At 38.7% G+C, this 13,136-nt stretch overlaps 1 protein-coding gene across 1 annotated transcript in view; it reads left to right on the forward strand.

Moving 5' to 3' along the window:
- Positions 1-13,136, forward strand: part of LOC129356303 (uncharacterized) — a 31,278-nt gene that overhangs the window by 14,953 nt on the left and 3,189 nt on the right. Inside the window, exons 13-17 of the mRNA XM_055025889.1 lie at positions 1,166-1,307; positions 1,393-1,545; positions 6,067-6,193; positions 9,969-10,588; positions 10,683-10,800. Coding sequence (XP_054881864.1) covers positions 1,166-1,307; positions 1,393-1,545; positions 6,067-6,193; positions 9,969-10,588; positions 10,683-10,800 — 1,160 coding nt within the window. The remainder of the gene's footprint in view (positions 1-1,165; positions 1,308-1,392; positions 1,546-6,066; positions 6,194-9,968; positions 10,589-10,682; positions 10,801-13,136) is intronic.

The following is a 13,136-nucleotide window of genomic DNA, read 5'->3' on the forward strand; positions in this document are numbered from 1 at the left end:
CTGAAATCATCAACTACTCAGCTGCCCACCGTCTTCAGTGTATACACTCACCTGTATAAATACTCCTGTAGCACTTGCTCTTCCTGCCTTTCGCTTTGAACCAGCAGTTCCTGGAGGAGAAAGGTTGCCGTACTCCAGGCATAGCACCAGTCATTTAAGGATGCTTAGTAGTCTCCCAAAAACGATGAAAACCCGGCCTTGTCATCAATCAATGAAATCCCCACCAGCCAAACTTGAAAATTTGGACATTTTATCGTTAATGTCCAGAGACTTTAACGTCACTGTTAAAGTTCATCAACAACTCAGAGGGGAAAGTCAGAGCTCTGCACAACGCAAATAATGTTCCGGCCGGAAAACGGTGCACTAAATAATAAAACATAAATTAACGAAGCTTCAAGGCAGGTAAATTTTCCTTGAGGAATTTTAATAATTGAGGTACTTGAATCATTCTTTTAGCCCTACTTGCCAACTTCTGGTTGGTTCAAACCTAAAAATGTTAAATACATTTGCCTTTCAAATATCAGGCTGAAGTGACACCTGTATTCCCAGTGGAGCACAGAACCCAGATTCATCCTCCAGATCAATTTCACAATCCTTAAATATTTGATTATGTACAACCAATGCCGACTAGGAAGTTGTTAGACAGTATAATTCCAGCCCTTTGGCAAATAAATAACTCATAATTTAGATGCAATCATTTCATTTTATTATATGCAATTTGGGGGACTACAGTGTAGTTTTTTTTTCAGCGCAGGAAAAAGTTGCATATATTTATTTGTGGGACTTTGGTGGATGTGCCAAAAAAAATACTCAGCTGGCTTTGAAGCCAGGCTAGCTGTGCAGCGCAAAAAGGGCTTGAGGGCCATTTCTCCACCTCACACGACCTCACTCTTCCTACCCTTTGTTGGCATTAGTGGATTGTGTCAGGAGCCAGTTCATGAAGACTTGCACATCTTTGGATTCAAATTTCACCTGTGAGCTTCATTTTGACATTTATGGTCCACATACACAAGATATCTTGCATGCTGCATTAAGTTTAAAATTATTAAAACATCCTCAAACGTCAGGACAAATAAAATCTACCAAGATTAATACAAGTAACAAATAATTGACACCAGTATTTTAGCTTCTCTGCTACAACGCTGATGATTTGACCTGTCGACAGATGACAAGCTGCACATTGTGACAGGAGACCAGATGCGCTTGGTTCTGAGGAGTAGGGAGCAGGTCGAAACAGCTCTTTTGGACTTTCACAACGAACTTAACCACCTCAATGTCAACAAGTGTCTCAGACTGCTCAACGAAAGGTTTTTACATGTTTATTTTTTCCTACATGTCAGAAATTACTTGCAGTTATCATGCAATCATTGTTCAAACTTTGATGTTTTACAGGTATTACTGGCAAACAATGAAGCCTGATGTGGTTCAGTGGATCAACAACTGTTCTCGGTGCAGCCTGAAAATGAAAAAAAAACCCTGTCATCAAGCAGAGGCAGATATATCTGAGATGCAGTCTCTGACTTCTGCGCAACATGCCTCACACAGGTGATCTGGTTCCAGCCATTATATTATTGTTGAGGGCAGGAATATAACACTCCTGACACTTATTAGGACCTCTGACAAGCCTAGAAAACTTAATTTTTACTGCATTATTCATGCACAGAGTGCTTTACAGGAAAACAAAGTAAAACACAAAATGCAATAGTAAACATTTGAGCATCTCAAGCATCAACTAATCTTAATGCATTAAAAACTGTCTTGATACCAGTTTTTTTCAGTCACCAATACCAAGTAATTAACATAACTTTTGAAAATAAGTTAATTTCATTTAGAACAAGGTGGTTTAAAAAGGCATCTGCAAGTACCTAAATTGAAGTACTGGCACTTGATCTGAAAAAGACTATTTGCCTAAATTCAAATCGGCACCTCGGCCCAAATTTTGGGTTATCCTTTAGTTCGCTTTGTTTCTTCATTGACACATTTTCTAGAGCTGATCTAGCTGCCATGTCTGTTGTCGTCTCATTCCTGATCTGGAAAAATTCAAAATCACAGTAACAATCCCGGGATAACACAATTTTCTATTATTTCTTTTTCTTCTTGAAACATAAGAATATTGTACTGTTGTTTTTTTTTCTTACAAAAACAGTAAAAAAAACCCGGATGAATATGAAGCTGTCCTGGCTTCACATTCATCCGCTGTATGAGTGTTGATTCGATTCTTCATCTTTAACACTGGCTTGATCTAGTCTGAATCTCTCTCCTCTGGCTTTTTCATGACACATTTCTCCACTATCTAATCCTGTATTAAATAGTGCCCAAGTCACATGATTTTGGCAATTTTCTTGATGCATGCATGAAAACATCCACTGACTCTTCAGGGCACTGAGCTCTCTGTCTGAACGTGTGTTGACTAGGACTACATGACTCCAAGGAGTAAAGCATGCATCTAGCGCGGCAACACCCTGAGCAAAAGTACCTCTGTCTCCCAGTAAATTAACAAAAATCCTCTGCATTGGTGCTCCTATACAATGCAGCAAAGTGGTTCCCCTCACCAAATCCTATGCATGAATAGTTCCATTTGCAACTTTGAAGAAATTGTAAGAGTCATTCCACAGTTTATACTCCATGAATAAATCAGACGCCCCAAAATTCAGTGGAACTGGCGGGACCAGCTACACGGAACTGGGTCCTGGTGCAGGTGCAAACTTTGTCATAGCAGAGAAACCGTTAAATGTATTCAGTTTGGTGATATTATGTGCTTCTTGTACAGAACTGACTGCATTATTTACCTCTCTCCTTTGGCCCCTGCCATCCGCTCTCATTTTAAGATGAACCCTGATCGCCAAGTCTCTCCACAAATTCCCCTAATTGGTCCACTGCTCAAACTGGTTTCTTTCCTGTTTGTAAAGATGTCAGTTTCTCTCCAGAGTGGCACGTAACAACAATTCCCTCCACCATTCTGTCAGCATACAGTCACATACACAGAAGTCATTAAATTAAACCCAAGGCTGTCCCTTGTGTTTGTTAGCCCCTTTTGTGCTGCATATGAATCTAGGCTGAGAGGTTTTTGCATTAGCACTTCTAGCCTGAAGTTTGGAGGGGATGCATTTTTGTGGTGTAGCAAATTATTAGCTTGCCGATATTGGCATGCCCTACCTATTTCCCCCAAATATTATTGTATTGATGTGAAATTCATACCAGCAGTTCAGATTATAAGTGTGTTTATAAATAAAAGGTTATTTCACTCTTAACTCTTTATTTCTTCAAGCTAGGAGGGGGATAAATTTTTTTGGCAATATGGATTTTGAGCCTGTCGAAATATGCATGCTCTATCTATTTTCCTCAAATTTTATCCTATTAATATGAAACTCATACCAGCGGTTAAGGGAAAAAATGTGAATATGTAGAAAAAGTCATTTCACTCGTAACTGTTTCGTCAAGTTTGGAAGGGATAGTGACAGGTGTATGGGCTGCAGATGAAGAATGTATGTTTCTTGGTGTATTTGAACCTTCTTACAAGATCCACAGTCACATAGAAAAAATGATTGTGTGTACATTCTTGCCCTCATCCACCCAATAGAAAACTGCAGGGTCAGCCATGGACAGGATGCCTCCTGCATCAATCATGATTTTTACCCAGTACAGTGGTTCTCCAAATTTTTCATCTTTTCTCTTGTGTTCAGTATTTCTTCCTCAGTAGCACCTAGTTAGTAGCTTATCAGAGTGAGTACAATTTTTTTTTTACTTTATTTTTAAACTGTAATATAGAAACCTCAGTTTCTATATAAACTGACGTAATATAGAAACCCTAGTTTCTATATTACATATTTTGTTTCCAATTTTAGCTTTAACTTTATTTTTAGCTTTTTAAGGGAGTTTCCAAACTTGTCACTTGTGGGGTCTGGAGGTGCTGGTGCCTCTCCAGCTAACGTTCCGCCAGTCTGTTGCAGGGAAACACAGAGAGACAAACAGGACAAACAACCATGCACACACACACTCACACCTCGGGAGAATTTAGAAAGACCAGTTAACCTGACAGTCATGTTTTGGACTGTCGGAGGAAGTCGGAGTACCTGGAGATAATCCACACATGCACTTGGAGGACTCTGTGCAGAGTTTGTATGTATGTAAATGTATGAAGACTATGAAACAGAGGCTGCATAGTAGTGAAGTTGGTAGCACTGTTGCCTTGCAGCAAGAAGGCAACAGTGCTACCAACTTCACTACTATGCAGCCTCTGTTTCATAGTCTTCATACAGTTATTTAGTAACACAGCACTATAGTTGTCCAGCCTCTCTTGTCCACAAGCTGTCCAACAGTGTCTATTGAGCCAAAACCTTCTGTCATGAATATTTCTGCATCTTGGTGATTCTTTGTTATATAGAGGTATATTGCACTCTTCCATGTCTGTTGTGTCATCTGTAATTTTAATATTCTGAGCTTACATACTTATCCAGTGGGTTTGTACCGATCTGTGGTGTGCTGTGCCATGAAGTTTTTCTGATGAGTACTTTGCCACTAGGTTGCAATGCTCTATTGCAAACACTGACTCCTGGTTTATACCTTTTGCTGTCCACTATTTTTGGCCAAATATTTTCTTTAAAGCAGACTTTATTGAAATAAATGTTACATCTGAGAATACCATTAGAGCCAACTGTCTGTCCCTCATACCTAAACACAGTGTCCAAAAACTTTAAAGACAAAACTACATCTGGTAGCTTCATGTTGTATTTTTAACAAGTAATCCAGCTCAAAATCAACAATATAGTCTGCCATCAACATGTTCGCTTTTTTATGATCTGGTCCAAATACGATTCATAGCCTCTTTCCTTTCCCTCTATTAGGAACAAGTCATCTAGTTTAGCTGACAACGTGGTCATTCCAGTGGCTTTATTTAGGTCTTCTGGAATTTCTCTAGCAGTGTTTTGCGCTCTTCCACACAGTGCCAGGGCAACACTAAGAGCTTGCTTTTTTTTCTCCAAATCTTGTCCAAATGTTGACTTCATTCTTCCAACTTTCGTAAGGCTTTCCTTCTTCAAACATTGGCGGAACTCTAGTTACTAAACCATCATGTTAGTAAAAAAAATGTTTGTGGGAAAGGGCTTTTGTCCTTTGTTTATGAACGTTTAAATGCAAAACTGAACAATGACATTATGTGGATGGTCTTTTGTGAAAGGAAAATAATATATTTTTGTCATTCATTTAACCAATTGCACTACCATTTTGAGGTAGTTTATTGTCCTTGTGTGACAGATTATATAAAACTTGCTCTATAAAAAATTACTTGTCAGGAATGATGCCAGGCTGGTACACCTTAAAAATGAACTAGATGACCTTGTCATGTATGTAGCCATGCCACATACAAAAATATAAACACCCCATGAAAAATACAAGTCTTTTATGAACATTTGGGTTCCACAATATATACAGAAACTCAAAATATATTTCCAGTAATTATTGATCTTCATATGGCCACGATACCACGTTATTATCATGCTACGATGACAACATCATGGTATGACCATTTGTAGCTGATTGACAGTCCTTTGAACACGATAAGGGTCAGGTTGAGGAATTTGATTTTGTCCAGGTTGGCTTCTTGTAGGCGGTTAGGAACAATCTGAGGTGTGAAGCATCTGTATTGCAGATCAATAGTCTCATCAGCTGTGTGTGTCACTGGTCTGAGCCGATCCCACAGATGGACAAGCTGGATGTGGCGATCTTGTGCTGGAGATAATAAAAGAGTTTGTATTTCTGTTTAGTACACATGGCTGTATGTAACACTGTATTGCGTGCAGTCATATGTAACACAAACAGCTTCAAAGGACCTAATGACAAAATATTTATGTTTAACATAATTTCCAGATGAGTTGAACTTAGCAAAAGTACAAAAAGAGTAACACACATGAATGCTAAAGCTAAGCAATAATGCATGAAAACTAAATTGATATTATTGACTTAGTTGGAAAAATAGTAAACATGAACTAATTATTATAATTATATTTCTCTGAATTTTGGTTATGTGTCCGTCATCTGACTGTCTTTTTTTTTTTTCCATAATTGCAGTGCTGATGATGATGAAGATGATGACGATGACGGTGATGAATATGATGGCGGTGATACAGATAATGAAAATGGCTGTATAGATGGGGTTGTAGAGGAGGAGCTTACGCTGGAGTCCGTGGAGACAATGGTGGGTTTCTCCATTCATCTTGATAAAGTCAAATAAGCAACACATTCTACAGCAGGGCAGTGGTCTCTGAATGGATGCAATGATGAAAAGAAAACAAAATGAAGGTGTTGTGGCTATTTGACAATGTCAAATAACTCACGGTGATCAAAATAAAAGTTAATGTAATTCAGATAGTCACTTGATTCAGTATATGCTTCTGGTTTACACAGTTTCAAACAAATTTCCAAAACGCAACTCTTTTTCTGTTTATTCCAAGATTCCAGGAAAACTACATTGTACAAGTTCACTGGCTTCTTTGCTGGTTCTCCTGCTCTAGGGCTTCCTGTGCGCCGCTGTCACACTAAAAACTGGCATACGGACAAATTGTGAAGAGACCTGTGCCCAAAAATAATCAGATGTATGCAAAGGTGCGCATACCTGCGCACCTTTCCTTTATAAATTTAAATTTTGCAGGAAATAGAATGCTGGTCAGCCCTGTTGCCACCCATAAATACATATGTAAATTAGTATAAATACCTGGAAGGCTGTCACCACTGTGAATGCTGGCTGCTGACTGAACAAAGCTGTAACCTTGGCAATAGTCCTTGCTTTTAGCAGTGTAAGTATTTATAGTAATGGTTATTATATATTTTACTTAAATATATATATGCTTTCCAAAATAAAATCGAAAGAAAAGATTTTAAAGATAAAAATTCAAAATAGACAAAAAAGAAAAAGAATTAAAGCCGCAAGCGGCGTCGTGCGGCCCTCGCAGCCAAGCACCGCTCCGGCCTATTCTATTAAAGAATAGGCGCAAACTATACTGAATGAGAGATCAGAAGTCTATGTGTGTGTGTGTGTGTGTGTGGTGGTTGGGGGGGTGGAGGACGTAATGTGTGTGAGCTAATATTAGACTGAATGAATGACATTACATGTATGTGAAAGATTGTCATACGAGTCTGTGGTAGAAGTGTCACGAAGAGACGGGGCATAATTTGGAGATCGCATTGCGCATGTGTGCCTCTTGAATGGAGCAACATTGACAATATTTTGTGATTCGAACATTTCTTGGCATCTGGGAGCTTTCCCCATACCATGTGTTCCTGTCCATACAAAAGTGTCACAGCGCTGGTGATTCATATATTGACTGTAAATTATCACTGAGGGAATTTACACATTGTCCCTCTCAAAATGTGGCCTGTCTAGTTTCCCTGATGAGGTGAAGGGTTTGGGGCAGTCACCAAGGTCTAAATGTTAGGGCACTGATGTTTTATATACCCAGGCTGATGACATATAAAACACAAGTGATGTAGCTGGCAGTGGGCGATGGTAGAGTGAGAGCTGTCCCTGCAGATGCTACAACTTCATTAGCACTTCTGAATCCTGACATCCTCTTTCTCCAGAATGATTAACTGTGGCTTCGGAAGACAATAGGTCTTGAAGAAGTAATCAGACTAATTCAAGACATTGCCAAGCATCTCAGCCATCTTCTCCAAAGCAGTCAGTTCCTTGCTTTGTTGGGGCTGACTCACATTCTGCTTGTAGGAATGCATCATCACTTCTGCCTGAGTTCTCCCTTCTTCCTCTGTAGCATTGCTCATTACTGAAACTGTCATGTTGGATTTTAGTTTTTTTACCCACATGCAGGCCTCAAACAACAAGCCATGAGGATTAAAGTTCAAAGATTTATTTAACAGCTTTGTAAGGGTGGTGAGTCCGGGTTGTCCTCTGAGCTGGAAAACAGAGGATCGGCTCGGGTGCTGCTCGGAGAGGGGAGAGGTTTAGAAAGGAGAAGGACGGCGGGATCGTGGCAGAGGAGGGAACGAGAAGGCTTACGTGTCGTCAGGGAAGGAGGGTTGCTGAGGGAGGTGGTAGGAAGTGTTGGTGAGGAGGTCCGGCGAGGTTTTAGGGGCCGAGGCGGCAGGCAGATGTTTCCGGTCAATCCGTAGTCAGCTTGGCAGTAGGGCAGATGCAATTCCTGGCAGGATCCAACGAGACGTCTCCAATCTGTGGGAGAACACACAAAGCTTACTAGATTTTCTGTGGACCTGACTTAACAAGACTTGAGGTTTGACTCTGACCAACAAGTGGGACCATCGAGCGATGACTGGTTGCGCCACCGCTCCTTAAGAATCCTGCCGCCCATTGTAGGAGATCCGCTTCAGGTGCGCTTCAGATGCCCTCCCACGAAGATCGTCTATTACAAGAACACCCACACCAACCAAAATCCTAACAGAAACAGCTTGTCTGAAGGAGCACTCTGTTGCAGATTTACTCTGCAACAGAGTAAATCTCATCTTTAGCTGTCCAACTGTCTGCCGATTTGCTCTTCAACACAAGAGAAAGTGAAGTTCCGTTGCAGTGTCTCAAACATCAAGGCTTCTTTACTGATGTCACCTATACTTTTTCTTTGGCACTGGAGCAACTCCTCAGCTATGTCAGCTGCTTTATTCAGACAAACCCAGTGATCAATTGGACTCTCATTAGCACTGGGAAGTGTAGAAGTCAGTAAGAGACATGCAATTAGTATGTGATGTCACTGAAGTGTTGTTTGAGAGTAGCATAAATTGCTTCAGGCCGCTGATCAACACTGAGCGAAGGGTCACTGCGTGTGTCTATTCTCACTACATTTCTGGCTCTTCCCATTAACTTGTCCATAATCTCACCAGGCTGATCTGTAATGCTTACATGCTAACATTCTTATTTTTCAAATACATTGACATCAGCTTGACCCATTCAAAAACACAACATTTGCCATTCACGTCCCCACAAAAAGTAGAGGGTTCTTTATAATTACTATTTTATATATATATATATATATATATCTATATATATATATATATATATATATATATATATATATATATCTATATATATAGATAATCTATATATATAGATATATCTATATATATAGATATCTATATATATATAGATATCTATATATATATAGATATCTATATATATATATATATATATATATATATATATAGAGAGAGAGAGATGTATGGGGTATTGTACACTATTGTCATGTCAGCAATGCCTTAGACCTCCCATATTAGTACGAAACCACTTGCATTGTATATGTAGTAGTTATTTTTTGACATGGTTTGTATTTTTTTTTTTATCTAACAAATGAGCACATTGTGTGTTCTCTAAGACAAATTTAAACTAGGTGTATTATGTGCTCAGCACTCGCAGGCTGCCCCAGTTAACAAACACCTGGTGGAACTGAGTGGGAAGGGGAGCTGCTCTGTGAGACAGAACCTCAGTAACTTGTAAACTGCAGCTTCAAGGAAGAGCTTTGTGGAAATAAGGTGGTTGCCACAGGAGCTTGAAGGATTTGTCAAACATGCATGAAAGAATGAAATCAACACTCTAGCTATGGGTTTGTTTGTTTGTTTGTTTGTTTCTTATAAAGGAATCAGTCAATTTTACATAAAATGTTTTTTTGTGGAGCCAGAGTTAAACAAATTAAAGTGTTTGTCAGTGACTTTCATTTTCATAAATGGTTCAGTGTCAGCCTTATTAATATGGTGCATGTGGCATTGTGATGCTTGTCATTGTAAGTTTCAAACTGTAATGAGACATGCTAACAACCTTTTCTTGCTGGATATTCTGTCTACAATCAGGTTTAGCAGGTTCTAATACATATAGTAGTTTGAGCTGGTAATCTATTCCATGTTCTTGTTCTAAGTGGTAATGAACATCTGATTTTATTAGGTTTTAAAACCTATCATTATAGCAAACTTAATGTATGATCATGGAGCTGATACCTTTGTTTTGCCTTCTAATCCAGTCTGTGGAGACTCCACCATTCCCTGTGTCCTCCAGTATACTTCCTCCCAATCCGCAGCCAAGAATTCCCATACTTATCCATTTGAAAACCCCCTGTCAACTTCAGAACAAAGCATCTATCATTCTCCAACCCAGGATTCCCAACTCAACCCTTGTTGCCAGGATGTGGCCGAACAAAATGATGACTACTGTACATCCTGATACATTCAGCAGCTGTGACGTTCAATCCAGTAACCAGAGTCTGTCAAACAAGCCAGGTGAACCTGAAGATCCCAAAGGAACAATTAGCTCTGAAAACATTATTAATGTGCATCATTTCATCAAAGAGCAGAGTACAGCTGTCCCAGCCCTTGTACAGCCACATCCTCCTTCTGAACAAACTCAAACTCAAAATAACAGTCATGGACAAAAGATCAAAAAATTCAGAGATTCCCAGAGCCAGCGACTACACCAGAGCTCTGTAAAGAGGAAGAGAGGTACGCAGGGAGACAGTTTCCTTCAAGGAAGTTCCAGCTGTGGTCTAGAGCCAGTCGTGGCTTCAAGCTCCAAACCCTGGCCTGTTTTCACCATCGCCAACTCTGAGGTGGCACAGGAAGCTCAGCTATCTCCCACAGTGTATAGGTTGGATACGAAACTACTTTTTGCTTTATTTTGCACTTTTTTAATGTTAAGTCAACTTTACACAGCTTTCCTTTGTATTTGTGTGCATCAACAGTCCACCTGTGCGTCACAAATCCAAAAGTCTTCAGGCCCGGACCATTATCCAGCAGTGCAGCCAGGCCAAAGTTAAGGTCAGACCAGCAGTAGATGGTGCTGATGCTGACTGGGTCCAGGTGAGTGAGTCATTCTGTAATTGCTTCAAGTATGCGTAGCAATATATATTGTTGTGCTCCCTTTACTTAATGCTATTTAAATAGAACAGCCACCACCAGCATTCGGTCAAGAATGATAAAAACGTTTTCAGGTCTTGATTTCCTTTTATAGATATGAGAGTGATCTACAAAAAATACAAAGGACAAACAAATAAAAGCTATTATTTTCACTCACCACAAACAGCTATTACCAATTTGTCCAGTAGATGAGGGACAACAAACAAACTACAAATCACGTCATCATAACCTTAACTCTTTAAACTGTCATACTGTATATTTAAGGTGCACCGATAAACAAATCTTGCTTAAATAATGATTAAACTTACTTTCTTCATTTACGCACTCCCAATCTCTGGAAAAACAACTCTGGAAGGCTTTCTAACCATTACTTAGTCAACAACTAACAACCAATCAGAGTGAAGCTTATTCAGATGGCTCCCTGAGCTCGTAAAGTGATATACACAGTTAAATAAGTCCATTTTCAACATATATATATATTTATTTATTTATTTATTTTTCATTATAAAAACTCAACATGTTGTGTTCAAATGATAGCAGTCCCAAATCACTAGCTAGATAAATCACTGTTTTTGTGTTAAAAAAAATAGCAGTGCTGAGTTCAATTAGTGAGGTCATTGATAATGTGAAAAAACAGATATTAAACAGGTGATCCTTATGCAAAAATTAAAGCACCTGACGGCGCTGGATGTGCATTTGTTCTTGAAAAACAGAGTAACATGGGTCATGCAAGACACTGCTCAGAAGAAGAGCGTTCTTTAATCAAAAAATTAACAAAAGAGGCGAAAACCTCTAAAGAAGTGTAGAGTGTTCATCTAAAATGGTATAAAATGCTTTAAAATGGCAGCCAAAACCAGAAAGTTGAGGAAGAAATAGAGAAACTATTCCAATGGAATGGTCTGTAACCAAAATGGCAAAGGCTCAGCCAATAATCAGCTCCAGGAGGATCAAAGAAGATCTGGGATTGGCTGTGAGAACTGCAACAATCAGATAACATCTATGTGAAGCCAAGCTACCACCAAGAAGCCCCCACAACCTCCCATTGTTGAAAAAAAAAAAAGTGGATACAATTTGCCAAAGAACATATTGACTGGTCTAAAAAGAAATGGTGTAAAATTTTGTGGTCTGATGAAAGTACAATTGTTCTTTTTGGTTCTACGGGCCACAGACAGTTTGTCAGACGTCCTGCAAACTCTGAATTCAAGCCACAGTGAAGACGATTAAGCACATGATATGGGGAGGTTCCTCATGGTGTTGGTCCTTTGAATCAAACCAGGGATTATGGATCAGTTTGAGTCCAGGATACTGGAATAAGTCATAATGCCATATGCTGAAGAGGAAATGCCCTTGAAATGGATGTTTCAACAAGACAATGACCTCAGACACACCAGCAATCGAGCAAAATTATGGTTCCAGACAAACAGAATTCAAGTAATGGAGTGGCCATCACAATTCCCAGACCTTCATCCCATAAAAAACTTGAGGGCTGACATAAAAAATGCTGTTCATGAGGCAAAACCAAGAAATACAGAGGAATTGTGAAACTTAGTACAGTTGTCCTGGGCTGCAGAACCTGCTGGCTGGTGCCAGAAGTTGGTCAGATCCATGGACCACAGATGTGAAGTAGTTATGAGAAATCGTCATTATGCAACTAAATATTAGTGTTTTAGTTTATATAGTTTGTTATAAAAAAAGACATCAACACTGCAGTTTTTCTGAACATTGTATTTCTTGACTTTTTGTAAAATATTGTAATATTCACTTACTTTTTCCACTTTTTATCTCTAGGGACAATTGCAGTGCCCCCAGTGCAACTGTGTTCATTAAAATACAATTTATTTGATGAATTTAGCAGTTTACTCACATTTTTAAATACACTCCTATTATTATGAACATAAAAGTCACTCAGTTCAGAAGAAGTCTTCTTTGATCAAAAAATTAAAGAACGCTCTTATATAATTATTTTTATAAAATAATTTTTTCAAATAATTATTTAAAAAATGTAATAACTAATTTTTTAAAATATATTTTATTTAACATTCAACCGTGTATCAATCCAATTCAGAAATACATAAAAAGATAAATGTCCTTGTAGAGTTATACAAGCTGTTTAAATAACATTAAATATTGAATTCCATTCTAAATGTTATATGAATAACATTATTAACATTAAATAATATCTACTCTACCTAAAGTCAACAACTGTTCCCTCACAATTGACAGTTCTCTGCTCTCTCAAGTTAACAGTCTGGGTGTCATTCTTGACAGTACTTTCTCTT

Source organism: Poeciliopsis prolifica, unplaced genomic scaffold (assembly GCF_027474105.1).
Source record: "Poeciliopsis prolifica strain line A6 unplaced genomic scaffold, Auburn_PproV2 SCAFFOLD164, whole genome shotgun sequence".
Classification (NCBI taxonomy): Eukaryota; Metazoa; Chordata; class Actinopteri; order Cyprinodontiformes; family Poeciliidae; genus Poeciliopsis; species Poeciliopsis prolifica.